The following is a 20,962-nucleotide window of genomic DNA, read 5'->3' as shown; positions in this document are numbered from 1 at the left end:
TGCTCAGATGGCGATGAGCCATGAGCCCCCTGGCAATGCACTAGTGGAGAATAGGCAGCAGCAAATGACCTGGGGGCAGCCTGGCCCCAAGCAAGCTGCTCAGAGGGGCAGTGTGATCATTTGCACCCACTGCAGACCTCCCCAACAGTCCCAGGTTTCATAAACCTGTCCTCCTGAGACCTCCTGCCCAAACCCATGTCCTGGCTGAAGTAGAACATTCCTGTATTCAGTGGCCCCTGCAGCTGTATGCACATTGCAGCCAGAAGGTACCATTGGCAGGGCAGAGTCGGACAATCTCAGTGCCCTAGGGCATGCTTAGTTGCATTGCTGAGCTCAAGGATATTCTGGAAGAACCCATTCCGTAATGTTCAAGGTCACCAGGGGAACCATACGTTGCACAGGGCTGGCAGGGGCCAGCGTGGGGCACTCGGGTGGGAGGAGTGACACTGCCTCTGGGTGGGCTAGGCTGGAAAGCTGGGGCAGAGTGTGGCATGGACTCAGCGGGTAAGATCCTGGGGCCAGCGGCTGCAGCAGGGATGGCTACACAGAGATTGGCAACTCCACAGGTATCTTCCCAGTTTCCCCTGTGCTGGGGTCAGTGGCCACCCTGCCTAGAAAGCACTTGACTTTTAGTGGGTGACTCCGTTGCATCCTGCATTAGCCACTTGCTTCTAAGGGCACACCTCCCAACATATCATGTGTTCGTTGCTAGCTAGGGGACCATGGGGTCAGCGCACAAGACTTCTCTGCTGCAGAGACGGTCTCAGAAAGTCCTGAAACCCAGCCTGGGGATTATAGCCATGGGTGAGAATCTGTGCACATCCAGAGCCAGGCTGAACCCCAGCATCAGGCTAAAGGAAGAGGCAGGCCAGGCCAAAGGCATTAATCCTTTCCCTCCTTCCAATCTCGTTCCCCAAACAAGCCCTGTCCGGGTGAGCAGGCCCTAAGGTCCCCAGGCTACTGCCAGGGTTGTGTCAAGATACCACAGTCATGTTTCTGCACACTGGAGTCACGCCGTCCAGAGAGCTCACAGCGGTGTCCGTGGGTCAGGGTTAGCTGACTAGGTCTGGATTCCACAGACACAAAAGACACTGGTGTCTTTAAAAGCGGAAAGTCTCTTACCCAGCTCAAAAGCAGCCGAGTAAATGGCTGAGAGCCTGGGGGAAACTAACAACAGCTGCACTTGAAAGGGGAACTGGTGGCAGAGACACGAAGCAGGGAGTGCTCTGCACTCTCACCAATGCTCCTGCACCCTCACCCCATGGCAGGTGCACGTTACTTCCCCTTCCTGGCCAGCTCCTCACATTATCGGCACCAACTGCAGCTCTGGAACGGCAATGCCAGTGTCCCTGCCACAGGGAACCATACCTTAATGGGTTAATCAAAGCAGGCTCGTGGCAGGAAAGAGACAACCCGCCCACATTCTGTGCCTGCAGCTCGGAAACGAAACTTAAAGAGTTATAGGGAGACGGCTAGGGCTACCACAAGCAGTGGCTTTGGGCAAGGTCAGCATGGCTTTCCAGCAGCCTATTCTGAATCCGGTGAGTGAGGCTAAGCGGAAACTGGAGATGCACACTGCCTTCTCTGCAGGAGACATCTGTCAGGGCTAGGGTGACCAGATAGCAAGTGTGAAAAATCGGGATGGATGTGGGAGGGGGAATAGGGTCGGGGGTGGGAAATAGGGCCCTATATAAGACAAAGGCCCTAATATCGGGATGGTCCAGATAATATCTGGACATATTTCTGGACATATTATCTGGACATAATATCAGGATGGTCCAGATAACATTGGGACATATTTCTATCAGGTGGATAGAAAGCTAGCTATATTGTCGGGCTCAGGGGGTAGTGATCAATGACTCAATGTCTAGTTGGCAGCTGGTATCGAGTGGAGTGCCCCAGGGGTCGGTCCTGGGGCCGGTTTTGTTCAATACCTTTATTAATGATCTGGATGATGGGATGGATTGCACCCTCAGCAAGTTCGCAGATGATACTAAGCTGGGGGGAGAGGTAGATACACTGGAGGGCAGGAATAGGGTCCAGAGTGACCTATTGTTTGTTTTGTGAAGCACAGCGACATGTCCTCTGAGGCAGACAAGCATCTGCTCCGGTGGGCTTGCGTGTGTTAGGGGTTCTTTCCCTGGCGGATGCTTTCTTTCCATTCTAATCTGGTGAGGTGCTACCTTTAGTGATGCTCCTCTTGCTTCCCTCTCCCCAGTTTTTCCAAATCCCTTGTTTCGGAGATTCTCTGTAATTTTTGGTGATTGAGGTTCTTGCCTTGGGATGCCTCTGAATTTGGTTTGGAGTAGAAAGCCCTCATGGCAGATGGCGCGTCGTCTTGGTTTGCACTGTTCTAGGCTCCACTTCTGATTCGGTGATTGAGAAAATCTTAGCTTTGACCTTCTTGAATCGACTGCGCTTCTGTCTGTGGCAGCAGCGCTGTAGTGCTGGGTGGATCTAGAAGCCATGCTGTCCTTCTTGCAGCTCCTTGCCGCCCCCGCCCCCCCACCAGTGACTGTCCATCAGCCGCTAGTTGTCTGTAGGATAGAGATCTGACTGTGACCCAGCAAGGAGAGGAGATCAGGAATCTGTGGGAAATGGTTCCCTTAGAGAACAGTTTGGAACCTAGAAGAGGCAGTGGGGTCGGGTGTCTCCTTCTGTTCACTGCAGCAGGGAGCGTTGTATGGGAGAGGATGAGGTCTCAGGGGACATGGGTCCACATCCACATTCACCAGTTCTACCTCTTCCTTTTTGCATGGGGCTGCTGACCCTGGGCCAGCTGGGTCTGGTGCGGTAGCCAAAGGCAGGGCTTTGTGTAGCGGTTTCTATTTGCTGGCCCGCTCTTCTGGAACTGATTTCTTTGACCATCGTTAGTGATGTGTGAAAGATATTTAGTAGAGAATTACAGACATGACGGATTATATATTGAAGATTATTGTTACCTTTGTAGCGAAGGATTGCCTGTGAGATTTGTAACAGTGTTCTGGATGTGAATAAATGAACCTTTCAGAGCCTCTGTCAGCCCTGGCACGCACAGCATGGTCCAGTGACATTTCTTCACCGATGCCCTGTGGTGCTGCTGGGGCTGGGCTGCACCTCGAGACAGGATCCCTCCTTCCAGGGTTCTGTCTGCTGCTGTGGATTAGTCTGAGCATTTTGATTGTCAGTTTGTGATATGGAATATCACGGTCAAAAGAGTGAGGAATCCTTGGTGGCCTGTGTCCAGCTCGCTCCTGAGCTCTGACCATAGGACTCGGCCAGCGGGCATCTCTGCACATGTGCTGTTGCCCGTGCGAAGGTGCTGTCTGTTTGTGCCTGGGCTGTATGGCTGGGGACCGACCCCCGGCCGGCTCTAAAACATTGTGTTGAAGCACCTTATCGGACTTTTAGCAGCTCCTGTCTTAACCATTGATCATGAGCGTCACTGGCGTTCTTTATGCTGAAGAGCCTCATTATAGCCGCGTGATGTGAGGTAACTGGGTATGGTCACCTCACCCTTCCGAGTGAGACGTTGGGCCTGAGGAACTGGCGCCCCCCTCCCGTCTCCCCACCGATAGGCACCTGAGCTGCTGTTAACTTTGAGCGCGAGAGTGCCATGAAAAAGGGGTCACTGACTGTAACTACGTCTACTGTGCCGCTGGGGCTGGCACCCCTCTTCCCCATGCCTATTTCCCTGGGGCGCCGAGACTGAGCCCCTGCAGCAATGAGGGAGCAGGCTTGGGGCTAATGCAAGGCTGCCCAGTGATGCTGGAATCTGCATGACTGAGAAGTGGTTTTACACAGAGTCTCCCAAGTAATGTTAGTCTTTTAGGTCTGCCCCGGATTCATTGTTTTTAAGAACAGCTGGACAATCAGAGATTTTGTAATTGCAGCGTGCGGCCTGTATGAGTTATCAATACGTGATTTTTAATACATGGAATTCCTGGTCGGAAGGGAGAAGGGATCACGTTACTTAGTATCCACGATCATATTGGGATTCTTACACCCATTGGAGATATGGATTCTTCGGATCGCTGAGATGTACGCAGTACGAAGAACTTGAGCCTAAAGGCTTCAGAAACATAGGGAAGTCAAGAACCCAAAAGTATTTTTTCGTTTAAATTACTTTCCATTTCAGTGTGCCACAGCTCATGGAGTGCTGTCTTGTAGGTTACTCTGTCGTGGCTTGATATATACATAGTTATGTTAATCTGTGGTTCAAAATTTGCGCATTATGAGTAGTGGTGTCGTGGTTATATAAGATATATGGGCCTGGGATGTGTGTTGCTGGCTTTATATGTTGTTGTGCTCTCCCACAAAGAAAAAATAAGCGCCTGTTGGACTGCGTCACCCCAAGGGGCTGTGTGTGTGGTGTTATCAGAATGCTGGCCGTGTGTTGCGAGTGGGGGGGTGTGCCGAGGCAGCGGAGGGTGTGTGGGTGCGTGTGGGTGACTGGGTGATGGCCTGCCCGCGGTGGTTTTGTGTGAGGGGATTGGTGGGAGGCCGGCCAGTGTGTTGCACCAGGATGGGAGGCTGTGAAAAGTGGCTGGCCTCTGGACGCGTGAAGGTCAGTGGGGTCAAAGGAGAACGAAGGGTATTGAGAGGAAGGCATTGGGACTCCAGTCAGCCGGCTTAAAGTCAATGTGTTCGCGCAGGATAAACCTTACGATATTGGAAAAAGCCAAAATCCGAAAACGTAAGCATTACTGAATGCCCGTTCTGCGTCCTGGGCGCCGGTTTTGGTTTGTCAATACCCTTTATAGATGATTCTGGATTATGGGATGGAAATTGACCCTCAAGCAAGTGTTCGCAGATAGACTAGCTGGGGAGAGGTAGATTCACTGGGAGGGCCTAGGATAGGTCCAGACTGACCTAACATTGAAGAGATTGGGCCAAAAGAAATGCTTACCTGAGTAAATTCCCACCAAGGACAAGTGCAGTGAAGTCCCATGCAACTGACTATAGGCTGGGGACCCAAGACTGTTAAGCAGCAGTTCGTGCCAGAAAAAGGACCTGGGGACTTACAGTGGATGAGAAGCTGGATATGAGTCACAGTGTAGGTGTGCGCTGGTTGCCAAGAAGGCCGACGGCATATGGCTGTTTAGAAGGGGGGAAAAGCCCCCATTTTGCTAGCTGATTGAGGGAAGTGAGTATTCCCTCTATTTGGCACTGATGAGGCCACATCTGAGTATGGTGTTCCAGTTTTGGTCCCCCTCACTACAGAAGGGATGTGGACAAATTGGAGAGAGCCAGCGGAGGGCAACAAAAATGATTAGGGTCTCCGGCACATGACTGACAGGAGCAGCTGAGGAACTGGGTATTATCTACAGAACCGAAAGCGAGGGAATTGATGTCAGCCTTCACTACCTGAAGTGGGGTTCCAAAAAGGATGGAGCTCGGCTGTTCTCAGAGGTGGCAGATGACAGAACAAGGAGTAATGGTCTCAAATTGCAGTGTGGGAGGTCAAGGTTGGATATTAGGAAACACTATTTCACTAGGAGGGTGGTGAAGCACTAGAATGGGTTACCCAGGGAGGTGGTGGAATCTCCATCCTTACAGATTTTGAAGGCCTAGCTTGACAAAGCCCTGGCTGGGATGATTTAGTTGGTGTTGGTCCTGCTTTGAGCAGGGGGTTGGACTAGATGACCTCCTGAGGTCCCTTCCAACCCTGATATTCTATGATCTCGTCACTCAGTCAAGGCCCCAACAGAGAGACTCCCCAGCCACAATGGCCTGATACTGAGAGACACAGCAGAATGCCTGCCGTAGGGCTCTGTGAAAATTACTACCCCCCCACTGGCCAGTGCAGGGCTTGTGCAGCTGGAGGCATGGGACTAGTGTACGATTCCTCTACTGCCCTTAAAACTGTGGGTGGTCTCTTCCAGAGTGTCCCCTTTTCTGGACCCATCTTTGGAGGCCTGAGTGAAGGGAAGATGGTGTTAATCCAAGGAATAGTCCAAACCTTCGTGAAAAGGTTAGTGCTATTTTCCCCATCCTGGTCCGTGTCTCACCCACTTCCCCCACCAACACTCCATCTGGGCGCAGCTCAACCATGCCCCTGTGCTATCAGCACAAAACAGCTCTCCACCACCCCTCCCTCCTCACTCACCAAATCCCCCTCACCTCCTTCACCGCCCCACTAACTCTGAGCTGTCCTTACTGTCATCCTCCACGAGCACGGCTTCTCCACCAGGCTCCTCCTGGCTGCTGTCATGGCTCATCCCCTCCACTGGCCCTTCTCTCTCCCCGATCTCCTCTCTCTTCCTGGCTCCTTTCCCTCCTGCTTAGCTGCACATGGCATGACTCTATTCCCCATGCTAAACCTCCTCCCCTGAATCACCTGCCTCTCAACAAACTCCTCAGCTCTCACTCTTCCACCATGGTTTCTGCTCCCACTGCCCCAGCTCTCTGCAAAGGACTATGGGTCACTGTGAAATGCAGCTTCCAGAGCAAGGCTGCGGCTGAGAGGGTGAAGGTGTTCCTTGGAGGTATGAACAGGGGAAGAGGAAATAAGGAGGTGCTGTCATCTCTATATGGCAGTGATGAGACCCTCACTGGGGATCAAGACCAGCTTGGTGTCCACACTTCAAACTGGATGACTCAGTTTCAGGACTTTAAGGCCAGACGGGACCATTACATCTAGTCTGAGCTCATGTGTAGTACAGGCCATCGCATTTCACCCAGTTACCCCTGCATTGAGCCCAATCATTTGCATTTGCTAAAGCACCTTCCTGAAAGGCAGCCAGTCATGGTCTGAAGACATCAAGAGATGAGAATCCATCACTTCCCGGAAGTTTGTGCCGACGGTTATTCAGCCATTTGACTGTAATTTCTAATTTTACATTAGTCTGGCTTCAGCTTCCATCCACTGGTTCTTGTTCGGCCTTTCTCCACTAGGTCAAAGAGCCCTCTAGTAGCCAGTATTTTCTTGTTGTGAAGGTGCTTGTGCAACGCCAACAGACCCTGGTTGTTGCCGTGCAGGAGTGAACTGGGGCCCTCTGTAGTTTAATGCATGAGCCTCCATTGCATGAGCCAAAAGCCCACTGGCTGTTAGCTAAGGCTGCAGAGTAAACTCATTAATCGCTCGCTCACTAAGTGGTCTTGGTGCCACTAGATATGACAGACCACCACACCCAGGAGGGGTGTGGGTTACAGCTGTGCACTGTCACCAAGTCATCTTTTGTGATCAGACAGATCGAGCTCCTTAAGTCTTTTCTTGCTAGGCATTTTCTCCAGCCATTAAATCATTTTTGTGCCTCTTTTCTGCATTTTCTCCAATTTACACCTTTCTCTTTACCATGTGGCAACCAGAACAAGGCACTGTTTCTGGTATCCCTCTCACCAGTGCCAAATGTTGACAGAATTGGAAGGTTCAGAAAAGAGTGACAAGAACAATCCAAGGACAAGCTGCCGCACAGGGCAGGACTAAAGGAGCTCAGTTTGCTTTCTCTGAGAGAAACTAAATAAACAGGTGACTTGATCACGGTGCATAGATGGCAAAAGTCTCATTAATTTCACAAAGGCAGAACAAGGTGCAGTGGCTGCAAGGTGAAGTGAGACAAATCCAGGCTAGAAATAAGGAAGTAATTTTTAATAGTTTTAATAGTGATGGGAATTAACCATTGGAACAATTACTATGCGCGCGCGCACACACACACACACACACACAAGCCCTCCTTTGCCCCCCNCCCAGACCCTGATCCCCCTCCTGCAACCCAATCCCCTATGCCAAATCTGAGCCCCCTCTCATCCCCAAACTACCTCCTGGAGCCTGCACCCATTCCTACATCACAACTCTCTGCCCCGAGCCTCCTCCCTCACTCCAAACACTTGGCCCCAGCCCCACCCCCCATTGAGGCAGGGCTGTCCCCATTCCTACATCACAACTCTCTGCCCCGAGCCTCCTCCCTCACTCCAAACCCTTGGCCCCAGCCCCTCCCCCCATTGAGGCAGGGCTGTCCCCATGGGCTCCATGCCCCTTTCCCCCACAGGCCTTATTCCCCCTCCCCCCTGGGCAGAGCTGCCCCATGACTCCCATCCTTCCTCCCTCGCCTCACCTGAGGCAGTGCCTCTCCTACTGCCCCATCCACCCTGCCCCCTCCACAATGTGGTGCCATCCGCACCCTCAGTTGCTCCCCCCTGTGACTCTTTCTTCTGCACATTTCCCTGAAGAAAGTCCCCTTCCATTGCCCCCATTGTCCCTCTGCCCTACCCTCATAGCCCTATCCCAAGCCTACCTGCTCCTTATGGCCCCTTCTCTACCCCATCCCCATAGCCCCATGCTCCCTCTGTCCCACCATAGTCCCATCCCCCACAATGGTGGGCAGCCCCCCTGTCCCTTACCATTTGTGCAGGCAGCCCCTCATTTCCCCTTTCTGGTGTGGACATCTGGTATGTCAAGAGCAGCCTTCATATCCCGACACCTGGCTCTGGAAGCCCCTTCCCTGGCCCCTGGCATAGGAAGCCCCCATGCTCCCTCCCTGCCACCCTAGCACAGTCAGTGCCTATTCTCCCCTTCTGGCGCAGTTAGCCCCCATTCACCCTGTGATGGGTTGCCCCCAGGGTGCCACCTGGAACTGGGGTACCACTGAGTCCCCAAACCACCAGCCTGGGCTCCCTTTTACATGGCACTACAAAGCCTTCCAGCCTGCACTTTCACCATCATAAACACAGGTAGGGACACACCCAGCTGCAGTTACATGCAGGCTCTCTGACCAACCCCTGCATGGGAAAGCTACTTCCAGCTCCTTAGGCACCCCCCACACCCCCAGAGTATAAACCCCAAATTATATCATCTTGTGCTGCACAGGGAACTCATACAATTCACCCCCTTCCTCACTGTGGAGAGAAATATGCAAAAGCCTTTTGCTCCTGAGTTATGATTTACACATACTGGTTTAGATAAAGGAAAAATAAAGGTATTAGCTACAAAAGATAGATTTTAAGTGATAGCAAACAGATCAAAGCAGATTACCTAGCAAATAAATAAATTAAAAAAAAAGCAAACTAAACAATATACTAAATAGATTGGATATGAATTAGCAGATTTTCACCCTAAGAGATGATACAAGCAGGCTGCAGATTCTTAAGGGGCAAGCTGCACTTGCTTTACAGCTTGAAATCCTCAGGTGTTTCATTCACAGGCTAAAAATCCCATTAGCCTGGGTCCAGCACTTCCTCCAGTTCACCCTTTGTTCCTCAAGTGTTTCCAGGAGTCTTCTTGTGTGGGGAGTGAAGAACACCTGATGATGTCACTCCCTGCCTTATATGGCTTTTGCATATGGAGGGAATCCTTTGTTCCCAAAGCTCGGTGCCCAGACCAGTCTATGGAAAAACATTGACATTCCAAGATGGAGTCTAGAGACATGTGGTCTCATCACATGTCCTTGTAGAGTCATAGCAGCCATTACACTGAGGCTGTCTGTAGTTCTCAGGAAGGCTCTGCAAGTGGCAGAAAAGCTTCCCCTAAGGCCTGTTGTTTTTCCCTAATGTCTCCTTGCCCTGAATAGACCCTTTCCCACCCACTATCTCCACTGAAAACATCTTGTCTACCCAGGTATAACTACATTTGAAATACAGATACATAGTCAATATTCATCACTTCAGATACAAAAGTGATACATGCACAAATAGGAGAATCATATTCAGCAAATCATAACTTTTTCAATGACACTTCACATGACTTGGGGGAGGGATAGCTCAGTGGTCTGAGCATTGGCCTACTAAACCAAGGACTGTAAGTTCAATCCTGTAGGAGGGAACTGGGGTAAAAATCTGTCTGGGAATTAGTCCTGCTTTAACCAGGGGGTTGGACTAGATGATCTCCTGAGGTCCCTTCCAACCCTAATATTCTGTGATTATCTTGCATAAAATACATTATGATTATGTCATAATCATATCATACTCATATCACTGTGAAGAACGTGGGGTGTAGTGTCACTCCCCCTCCTGGCACAGGCAGCCCAGCTCACATCATCTCATTCTGTTTCAGTTTTGGGGTGAACCTGCGGTGTGGGAAAGGGGACATCGCCTTCCATTTTAATCCGCGTTTCAACGAGGGCCGCCTGATGGTTGTATGCAACACTGAGCAGAACGGCTGCTGGGGGGCGGAGGAAAGGACCTATCACATGCCCTTCCAGCCAGGCAACTACTTCGAAGTGATCATCAACGTCAGGAGCCACTGCTATCAGGTGAGCAGGGGCGGCTCTAGGCATTCTGCCGCCCCAAGCACGGCAGGCAGGCTGCCTTCGGCGGCTTGCCTGCGAAGGATCCGCTGGTCCCATGGCACGCCTGCGGAAGGTCCGCCGAAGCCGCGGGACCAGCGGACCCTCAGCAGGTAAGCCGCCGAGGGCAGCCTGCCTGCCGCCCTCGCGGCTCCGGCAGAGCGCCCCCCGCGGTTTGCTGCCCCAAGCACACGCTTGGCGTGCTGGGGCCTGGAGCCGCCCCTCCAGGTGAGCACATGGCCCTTGCAGGACGGCAGCCGGGGTGGATACTCTGTGGCTGGCAGCTGCAAGGCACTGCACCACAGCCCATCAAAGGACACTAGCTTCACAGGGGTGATGGAGGGGAAGCTGGTCCCCTTGCTGGGACAGGACACGTCAGTGAGTACCAGTCTGTGGCCTTGAGAGGAGGCCAGTACAGACCAGTCTGTGCTTCTGGGGTGCCAGTACATGCAGGGGAGACAGGTTTGTATAATTTTGGTGGTGCCTTAGGCTCTGGGAGGGAGTTTGGGTTGGGGGCTGGGCTGGGGCACAGAGTTGGGGTGCAGGAGGGAGTGTGGGGAGTAGGCTCTGGAAGGGAGTTAGGGTGTGGGTGTGGGCTGGGGCAGGGGGTTAGGGTACAGGAGGAGATGCGGGGGTTGAGCTCTGGGAGGGAGTTTGGGTGCAGGGTCTGGGTTGGGGCAGGGTTGAGGTGCAGAAGGGGGTGCAGGGGGTGGGCTCTGGGAGGGAGTTTGGGTGCAGAGGGTGTGGGGTCTGGGCTGGGGTTTGGGTTGCGGGAGCACTTACCTTGGGCAGCTCCCGGAAGCGACCTGCACCCCCCTGTAGCAGCAGCTACTAGGCTGGGACCTGGAAGGGTCTCCATGTGCCGCTGCCCACAGGCACTGCCCCCGCAACTCCCATTGGCTGCAGTTCAGGGTGGAGGGAGCACACAGACCCACACCCCCCACCAGCAGCTGCAGGGATGTGTCGGCCGCTTCCGGAAGCGGAGTGGGTGGGTGGGCAGGAAGCCACATTAGCTCCATTGTGTGGCTGGTGGTGGGGGCCCTGAGCCCTTTTAAATTGCCGAGGGGCGGCAGGCGGGGCCAGGGGGGACACTCGTGGAGAAGCTATGTCCCCATGCCACAGCCACGGAGAGTGAGAGCTCCTCCAGTCCCAGCGCTACAGTGGGGGGCTGGGTGCTGGGGCTCCCCCTGCTACACCACGGCTTCTGCTGGGACGGGTGGGTAGCACTGGGGCTCCAGTGCTTGAGGGATGGGTTTTGCACACCCATGAGGGCCGAAGCTATGTCCAGCTAAACGTTAAGTGCAGACCTGGCTTCAGTGCTCAGGGGAGCTGAGGCAGCAGCACCATGGGGAGCCTTTCACACACTGATTCCCAAGCTAAGAGCAGCCCAGAGCCTTCATAAAGGAGAACTCGTGACATGTCATGGGACATGTGCCAAGAGAATTGCTGTAGGCAAATTAGCTGTAGAGGAAGCGTGGGGATAGATAGAATTACTGCTGATATCATAACGCCCCTACCTGATTTACCCGAGTTGTTGATCCGAGCCTGTTTGCAGCCTATATAACCATAACAATGAAATACAAAAAAATTATTAATCTCTTAGTTAAGTAACAACATAATTTTTTCAAATATAGCCTGTGCACAAGAGGCCTAGTAATGTTAACTATATGGAAAGTTTGAAGTTTCATCTATCCAGGAGGTTATCGAGATCATTCTGGACAAAGAAAAGACTGTAAAAGCAGCAGAGAATCCTGTGGCACCTTATAGACTAACAGACGTTTTGGAGTGTGAGCTTTCGTGGGTGAATACCCACTTTGTCAGACGTGAATACCCACTGCATCTGACAAAGTGGGTATTCACCTGCGAAAGCTCACGCTCCAAAATGTCTGTTAGTCTATAAGGTGCCACAGGATTCTCTGCTGCTTTTACAGATCCAGACTAACACGGTGACCCCTCTGATAAAAGAAAAGACTGACACTGGGTGCTAAATTTCTTAAAGGATCCAGTTTTTAATTATTTTTAACTCATAAACTAATTAATGGATGTACTTGTAAATCTTCAGACAATCCATCCAGTACCCAGTGAGTGAGTGCTGTCCATTTGAGGAGGACGTGTTGTATTTTTCATATAAAATAAAGAGGTTGAATCCCTGATTAAGTGCAAAATGCAATTCAGGCTGAACTGTGGAATCAGGACCAGCAATTCCATGACAAGGCACTCTTGAACTGACACTGGGGATTGCACAGGTTAATCTAAATCAGTTTCTAAACCAGTTCAATTGATACAATTGATACAACTAGTTCAATTGATACAATTTCCTTGTGTAGACAAAACCTAAATCCATGGCCTCATTCTCCTTTTGCACTAGTGTAATCTCTGTAGCCTCCTTGGCATTACTTCCAGTTTACAAGGAGGTGGCAGAAAGCAGCGTCAAGCTCTGAGTCAGCAGAGTTACCTCAGATTGCCCTGGTGTCACTGGCAACAGAATCTGGCTCAGTGTTGGCAATGAATATTTCTGCTCATGTCAAACAGGGATGCACAGAACCTGGTTAACTTCCATGCAGAGACTGCAGTCACTCGGACGCTCTTCCTCTGACAGGCCCAGACACCAGTGGACAGGAGAGTTCAGCTTTTATGGTGCTGGACATTTTTTCAGCCAAACTAAAGGTCAATGACTAGACTTTGCTGAAACTTTCCAAAACATTTCCCCTTGTGCTGGGTGTAGCAGGGGAGACTTCAGCTGCAGAAGAGACATTCGCCAGTGGGCTGAGTGCAGCCAAGGAGGTTTCAGCCCCAGAGGCGACATTTTCAGGAATCTGTGAGCAAGTGAGAGCAGGGAAGTCCCGCATTCTTGCAATATTGGGTGTTTTTCTTAAAGCCCCTGCTCCTGGAGTCATGTGATTACATCAGAAGCTCAGCTTTCATTAAAAAAAAAAAAGAAGCAAATTTTCACCTCCCATGGCTGTGGAGAAAAGTTTGAAACTGTGATCCTGAAAGACTGGAAACCCAGAGGCAAATAGACAGAATCCATAATTCTTTATATTTAAGACAATCTCATGATTTGATGGGACGTGACTCATAATTTGTGAACACTGCGGTTGGTGATATTGCAGCCCTGAGGTGATCTTAACTAGAGCAAAGGCTCCCCCCCACTGCAGATACCTTCATCTTCTCACTCCTCCTAGCACAGTCCTCACCCATCCCTCCCTCTGCTCTTTCGCTAGGTCTCTGTGAATGGTCAGCACTTCCTGGAGTACAGACACCGCCTTCCCCTTCATACTGTCCAGATTCTGGAGATCAAAGGGGACGTGACTGTGAATAGCATTAACTTCACAAGCCCCAGCGTGAGTATCTGCTCCGGTCTTGTTAGCACCAGTTCCACTGCTCAGGCTGGAAGCCCAGTGGCAAGGGATGTTGTGTTAACAGACCTCTCAGCTGTCCTGGATTTATGAGACTTATGAGGAGAGGCTGAGGGAACTGGGGTTATTTAGTTTGCAGAAGAGAAGAGTGAGGAGGGATTTGATAGCAGCCTTCAACTACCTGAAAGGAGGTTCCAAAGAGGATGGAGCTCAGCTGTTCTCAGTGGCAGATGACAGAACAAGGAGCAATGGTCTCAAGTTGCAGTGGGGGAGGTCTAGGTTAGATATTAGGAAACACTATTTCACTAGGAGGGTGGTGAAGCACTGGAGTGGGTTACCTAGGGAAGTGATGGAATCTCTATTCTTAGAGGTTTTTAAGGCCTAGCTTGACAAAGCCCTGGCTGGGATGATTTAGTTGTTGTTGATCCTGCTTTGAGAAGGGGGTTGGACTCGATGACCTCCTGAGGTCTGTTCTAACCCTAATCTTCTATGATTCTATGGTTTATCTTAATGTATTTCTTTGGGTTTACGAGCCGCAAGGGCAGGCAGCCCCTGCTTATAGAATTCACTCCAGCAGTGTAAGTACAGGTCTTCCATTCCCATGTTCTGCTAACTTAGGAGGGAATGTGTATCTAAAGAGCAGATGCTCAGATCATCCTAGAAAAGTGAGCTGGAAAAGCTCTAGGAGACATCAGGGGCCAAAATGGTTGTCTCTGGCCATGGTAGCCTGCACAGTACCTGACATGTCCCCCTGCTGCATCACCATGGGAGTATTGGACTGGGTCCAACTGTCCCCCTGCATATGAGACATTCAAACTGTCCGAGTCCTGTTGGGCTGAGACGACTTCTTCTCCTGGGCAAGGGCTACGAGACCAAAGAAGCCAGAAAAGTAAGTGAGGAGAGTTTTGTCTTCCTCCACCTGTGGCACTGCCTCTGTGTAGGCTTCAGGCTCCTTAGGGCAGGGTCCTGCTTTATACCTGAACTAAGCACACTTTTGGGTGCTCTACAAATGCCCCAGTCACCTGGATGGGAGGCGTCTTGCTGCTGAGACCCCTGCATCCTATCAGAATGGAGCAGCCACACAGCTCACCAGAGTGACACCCCAAGACCTCGCTTCTCAACATCCTTTCTGAAGGGTAGACACCTGAAGGTCCAGTTCTCTGCAGGAATCATTTGTCTCGGCCCCTCATTTTGGGGCTTTGTCCCACGTCTGGGCCTTGGTGGGGCGAGAGATTCAGTTTCTGCTTTGTCACAAAGCAAAGGGGCTGTTTAATTCTGATGACGTTATGCAAGCAGGGGAGGCCAGGTCTACACTGCGACTTTAAATCGGTTTAATGGCCGATATACCGATTAACCGCTGTATCCGTTTCACACGACGTCGTCATTAATATCGAGTGAGAATCGCTCCTTAAATTGATTCGACTCCTCCCAAGACGAGAGGAGATAGCGCTAATTCGATAGTGATTAACTCGGATTAGGGTTCATGTGGACGGAAAATCGCGTTATGCCTCGGGCGGGATCCCAGAGTCAGCACTGACCCGGGCTGACAGCAGTCTTAACTCGAGGGCAGCGGCAGGTAAAACAGGAAAAGCGCCCAGCGAACTTTTTTGAATACATTTCCTGCTTGCCCAGCGTGGATGCTCTGATCAGACGGGCTGGCGATGCAGTTTGAAATCGAAAAAGAGCTGCCAGGCAATAGACCTACGGGAGATACTAGGTCGTTGATCGCTGTTATGGGGAGACAATCGTATCCAGCTCCGCTTACAGACAACGAAAATTGCCAAAGCTTTGAATAAAAAAACTCCAGGATACACAGCGCTTGTGTTGAGCAAGCGTAACGGGAAAGCCGAGGACTCAAATGGTACGCTCATGAAGGGAGGAGGGGTACTGAGGACGCCAGCTATCCCACAGCCCAGCAGGCCAGATTCTCTAAATTATTTGCATTCTTGGCTAGCTCCCATTGTCTGTAGGTTCAACACGTGTCCTGCGTGGTCAGGGAACCGTTCCTTCAGTTTATTCCCCCACCACCACTGTGAAAAAAAAAGGAAAGATTGCTGTGCTATGGCGTTTGGCTGCAATGCAACTCCGCGAAAAAGGTGCCAAAGGGTTGTCTGCTGCCTCACAAAGGGAGGTGAGGCTGTACCCAGCACCACCCGGCAGTGTTTCTGCCCCATCAGGCACTGTGCTCTCAACACGGAAGTGGGAACTATTGGATAGCTGAGGAAACAGCTACCCACAGTGCACCGCTCCTGAAATCGATGTGCTTTGGACCATGGACGCAAACAATCGATTTCGGGATCCCACTGTGGACGCGCTAAACCGATTTTATTAGATCTGTTTTGTAATATCGGTTTAAGCTAATTCGAAATAATCGTGCAGTGTAGACGTACCCGAAGTTTTAGCTGCTGAAGCTCAGATCACAGGTGCTGTGCTTACCTGGCCTCCTTCTTTATCCTTGCAGGTCTCCAATATGTTTGCCCAGCCAGTCTTCGGGGTTCCAGCTCCCAGTGTGAGTATTTTGCTGCAGATGAAACACATGGATCATACAGAGACCCTGGGATGGGAGAGGGCAGGATAAGGAGGGAGACCCAGTAGGATAACAATACCTGGCATATATATACAGAAGTGCCAGCTGAGGCTGCAGAGGTGTGGGGTACACATACTATGCTTCAAGGACTCCTGTGTGGAGAGGGCCATGAAGAGAAGCCTGCATGGCTCCAAATCCCAGATCTGAAGACTCTCAATGCCCCGGGTGGTGCAGTAGCTGGTGGCCTGTGGCTCGAGCAGTCATGGGCTTGCAGAATGTGGGAGAGGGCACGCAGATTTAAACTAGGGAGCAATTTGTGAAATCCAAGTTCAGCAAATCAATGGGAGCAGATGGAGTTATCAGAGGGGCCTGTGTGAAAGAGCGGAGACACTGCCCAGGATTTACAGGCACTGTAACCATATAAAGAGCGGCTGCTTCTGAGGTTGGACAGCTGCCAACATGGAACTCTCTCTTATTTGCACCTGCCTACTGCTATATGCCGCTGAGCTTAGTCCCACATTTCCTTGTGTCCCACACAAACTTGATGTTTCATTTCAGCTGACTGAGGGCATAAAAATTATACAGTTAATGCAGTCACATTCTTTTAGTCTTCTTCACTCTTAAGACTTTGTCAGACATATCTCATAATACTTTTTATACAAAAATTTGACTTGTGGAACTCATTGCCACATGATATCACAGGACACTTAGAAAAAGATGGGACACTTCAATGGATGATGAGACCATTCAGGATTAAATTCTGGTTGGACTGAAGTCTGTGGCAAAAATCCCATTGCTTAAATGGAACCAGAATTTCACCCCAACATTGCGTTAGAGAGAATAAAAAATATGAGACACAAGCCCTCCTGCTTTGGGGCATAAACTAACCACTAACTGGTAGTGTATGGATACAGACTAGATTGCCACTAGGTCTGCTGTGGCATGGCAGTCCCTGTATTCCTACAGGTATGTTCCTATCTGGGTCCTGGCGGCTGGGAATTTTAGGGCTGCTGTACTTCAGACAGAAGCAAAGGAACTGCAGAGCTGTGAGCCTCCTCCTTGTACAAGGGAGAATGACTGAGGCGCTAATATTCTTTGTATGTCACAATTCTGTATCAGACCCTGTAGAGCTGTGGATCTGCCCTGTAAAGAAATAGAAACAGATGAACAAGAAGAGAACAGTTCTATCTGGGATTTGGATATCTATGATCAATGGCATGAAACCAGCCTGCCTTCCATGAGGGAAAATAATCTGTCTGTGGCATACTAAAGTTGTCAGGGTTCCCTCCCCACTCTGAACTCTGGGGTAAAGATGTGGGGCCCCACATGAAAGACCCCCTAAGCTTATTTCTACCAGCTTAGGTTAAAAACTTCCCCAAGGCACAAATCCTTTCCTTGTCCGTGGACGGTATTGCTGCCACCACCAAGTGATTCAGGAAGAGGACCACTTGGAGTTCCTATTTCCTCAAAATATTCCCCCAAGCCTCTTTGACCCCTTTCCTGGGGAGGCTTGAGAATAATATACCAACCAATAGATTAACAAAGTGAGCACAGACCAGATCCTTGGGTTTTCAGGACACTAAAAACCAATCAGGTTCTTAAAAGAACTTTAATATAAAGAAAAAAAGTAAAAGACGCACCTCTGTAAAAATCAGGATGGAAAGTAATTTTACAGGATAATAAAAAGATTTAAAACACAGAGGATTCCCCTCTAGGCTCAACTTCAAAGTTACAAAAACAGGAATAAACCTCCCTCTTAGCATAGGGAAAATTCACAAGCTAAAACAAAAGATAACCTAACGCATTTCCTTGCTATTACTTACAATTTCTGTAATTTTAGATGTATCATTTCAGTAGGAGCTGGGGGTTAGTTAAACAGAAATTAAAAGGTACAGTGACTAAAGTGAAATCTGTGCAAGCTGCGTGGGTGCTTTTTAAAGAGACCATAATAGAAGCCCAACTTCAGTGTATACCCCAAATTACAAAACACAGTAAAAGAACTTAAAAAGAGCAAAAAGAGGCCAAATTAAGTGTAAAAATGTAATAAGAAAAGCCAAAGAGGAGTTTGAAGAACGGCTAGCCAAAAACTCAAAAGGTAATAACAAAATGTTTTTTTAAGTATATCAGAAGCAGAAGCCTGCTAAACAACCAGTGGGGCCCCTGGATGATCGAGACAGAACAAAAGGAGAGCTTAAAGACGACAAAGTCATTGCGGAGAAACTAAATGGATTCTTTGCTTTCAGTCTTCACGGCTGAGGATGTTAGGGAGATTCCAAACCTGAGCATCCTTTGTAGGTGACAAATCTGAGGAATTGTCACAGATTGAAGTGTCACTAGAGGAGATTTTTGGAATTAATTGATAAACTTAACAGTAACAAGTCACCGGGACCAGATGGCATTCACCCAAGAGTTCTGAAAGAACTCAAATGTGAAAAGTTGCGGAACTATTAACTATGGTTTGTAACCTGTCCTTTAAATCAGCTTCTGTACCCAATGACTGGAAAGATAGCTAATGTAACGCCAATATTTAAAAAGGGCTCTAGAGGTGATCCTGGCAATTACAGACCAGTAAGTCTAACGTCAGTTGGGCAAATTAGTTGAAACAATAGTAAAGAATAAAATTGTCAGACACATAGAGAGAACATAAATTGTTGGGCAAAAGTCAACATGGTTTCTGTAAAGGGAAATCGTGTCTTACTAATCTATTAGAGTTCTTTGAAGGGTCAACAAAAACATGTGGACAAGGGGGATCCAGTGGACATAGTGTACTTAGATTTCCAGAAAGCCTTTGACAAGGTCCCTCACCAAAGGCTCTTACATAAATTAAGTTGTCATGGGATAAGAGGGAAGGTCCTTTCATGGATTGAGAACTGGTTAAAAGACAGGGAACAAAGGGTAGGAATAAATGGTAAATTTTCAGAATGGAGAGGGGTAACTAGTGGTGTTCCCAAGGGTCAGTCCTAGGACCAATCCTATTCAACTTATTCATAAATGATCTGGAGAAAGGGTAAACAGTGAGGTGGCAAAGTTTGCAGATGATACTAAACTGCTCAAGATAGTTAAGACCAAAGCAGACTGTGAAGAACTTCAAAAAGATCTCACAAAACTAAGTGATTGGGCAACAAAATGGCAAATGAAATTTAATGTGGATAAATGTAAAGTAATGCACATTGGAAAAAATAACCCAACTATACATACAATATGATGGGGGCTAATTTAGCTACAACAAATCAGGAAAAAGATCTTGGAGTCATCGTGGATAGTTCTCTGAAGATGTCCATGCAGTGTGCAGTGGCAGTCAAAAAAAGCAAACAGGATGTTAGGAATCATTAAAAAAGGGATAGAGAATAAGACAGAGAGTATCTTATTGCCCTTATATAAATCCATGGTACGCCCACATCTTGAATACTGTGTACAGATGTGGTCTCCTCATCTCAAAAAAAGATATACTGGCATTAAAAAAAGGTTCAGAGAAGGGCAACTAAAATGATTAGGGGTTTGGAAGGGTCCCATATGAGGAGAGATTAAAGAGGCTAGGACTTTTCAGCTTGGAAAAGAGGAGACTAAGGGGGATATGATAGAGGTATATAAAATCATGAGTGATGTGGAGAAAGTGAATAAGGAAAAGTTATTTACTTGTTCCCATAATACAAGAACTAGGGGCCACCAAATGAAATTAATGGGCAGCAGGTTTAAAACAAATAAAAGAAGTTCTTCTTCACACAGCGCACAGTCAACTTTGGAACTCCTTGCCTGAGGAGGTTGTGAAGGCTAGGACTATAACAGCGTTTAAAAGAGAACTGGATAAATTCATGGAGGTTAAGTCCATTAATGGCTATTAGTCAGGATGGGTAAGGAATGGTGTTTGTCAGAGGGTGGAGATGGATGGCAGGAGAGAGATCACTTGATCGTTACCTGTTAGGTTCACTCCCTCTGGGGCACCTGGCATTGGCCACTCTCGGTAGACAGGATACTGGGCTGGATGCACCTTTGGTCCAGTAACATAGCTAGTGGGGTGCAGGGGAAGCAGCTGCTTCTCCTCAGCACATTTTCTGGGGTTACTGGTGCTGAACTCCTGCAGGCAAGAGGGGGGCAGGGGCTGGTCCCTGTGGTGGTGCGGGGTGGCGCCGGTCATAGGAAGCGGAAAGCAGCAGCGCTAGCAACTGCAGCAGCCGGGCTGGTACTGGGAGCAGCATGGAGCAGCTGCGGGCTCCTCCTCTGCAGCACTGCCTGCCGCGGGGCTGGGGCTCTCCCAGGGCTCTGCCCTGCATGCGCCCAGCACTCCTGGGACTGCTCCTGCCTCCCTGGGCTGGCCCCAGATCCCCTCCCCTGGGATGCTGCAGTCCTGCTGCAGCTTGCGCCCCTCTGCCTCTTCCGTGGGGCAGGCAGCCTCAGGGGGCTGAGGCCATGCCACCCCTCCCCAACTTCCCCCTCCAGCAGCCCCAGCACCGCTCTGCTGGGCCTGTTCTGCTCAGCCCCACCGGGTCCTGCCGTGCCTCATGCAACCAGCCCCTACCGTGAGGCGACCCAGCCCAGGGGCACTGAGGGAGCTGTAGCAAAGCCCCACCCGGAGCTGGTGCAGGAGATGACCCTGGCTATCAGCCCAGGCTCCGGCATCAGCCTGCAGCGGGGAGTGGAGCCACCCCCTGCCGGCTCCGCTCTGCCCAGCCCCACTCTTAAAGGGACACAGACTCCACCGCGGCTCGGCCCGGCCCAGCCCGAGGCACGTGGGGGTGTTACCTCACCCCTCACCTGGGGGGCTCGGCCAGGTGGGTGCTCGGCACCATAGCAGCGCAGAGGGGAGGCTGGCGTGGAGTGGACCTCATGAGGGCGAGGTAGAGGGCAGAGCAGCCAGAGGAGGATCCAAGGGCAGG

The 20,962-nt window shown here is 50.2% G+C and overlaps 1 protein-coding gene across 3 annotated transcripts in view; it reads left to right on the top strand.

The window, feature by feature from the left end:
• Positions 1-1,446: 1,446 nt before the first annotated feature.
• Positions 1,447-20,962, top strand: part of LOC116835312 (galectin-4-like) — a 36,317-nt gene continuing 16,801 nt past the window's right edge. For all 3 annotated transcript variants that reach the window (XM_032798073.1, XM_032798072.1, XM_032798071.1), the window contains exons 1-5: positions 1,447-1,541; positions 5,865-5,953; positions 9,971-10,169; positions 13,427-13,546; positions 16,023-16,070. In XM_032798073.1, the coding sequence (XP_032653964.1) occupies positions 1,512-1,541; positions 5,865-5,953; positions 9,971-10,169; positions 13,427-13,546; positions 16,023-16,070 (486 nt within the window). In that variant the 5' untranslated portion in view covers positions 1,447-1,511. The remainder of the gene's footprint in view (positions 1,542-5,864; positions 5,954-9,970; positions 10,170-13,426; positions 13,547-16,022; positions 16,071-20,962) is intronic.

This window comes from Chelonoidis abingdonii, chromosome 11, assembly GCF_003597395.2.
Source record: "Chelonoidis abingdonii isolate Lonesome George chromosome 11, CheloAbing_2.0, whole genome shotgun sequence".
NCBI lineage: Eukaryota > Metazoa > Chordata > Testudines > Testudinidae > Chelonoidis > Chelonoidis abingdonii.
Note: the sequence above shows the minus strand (reverse complement) of the source record. Positions and strands in the feature narration are given on the sequence as shown.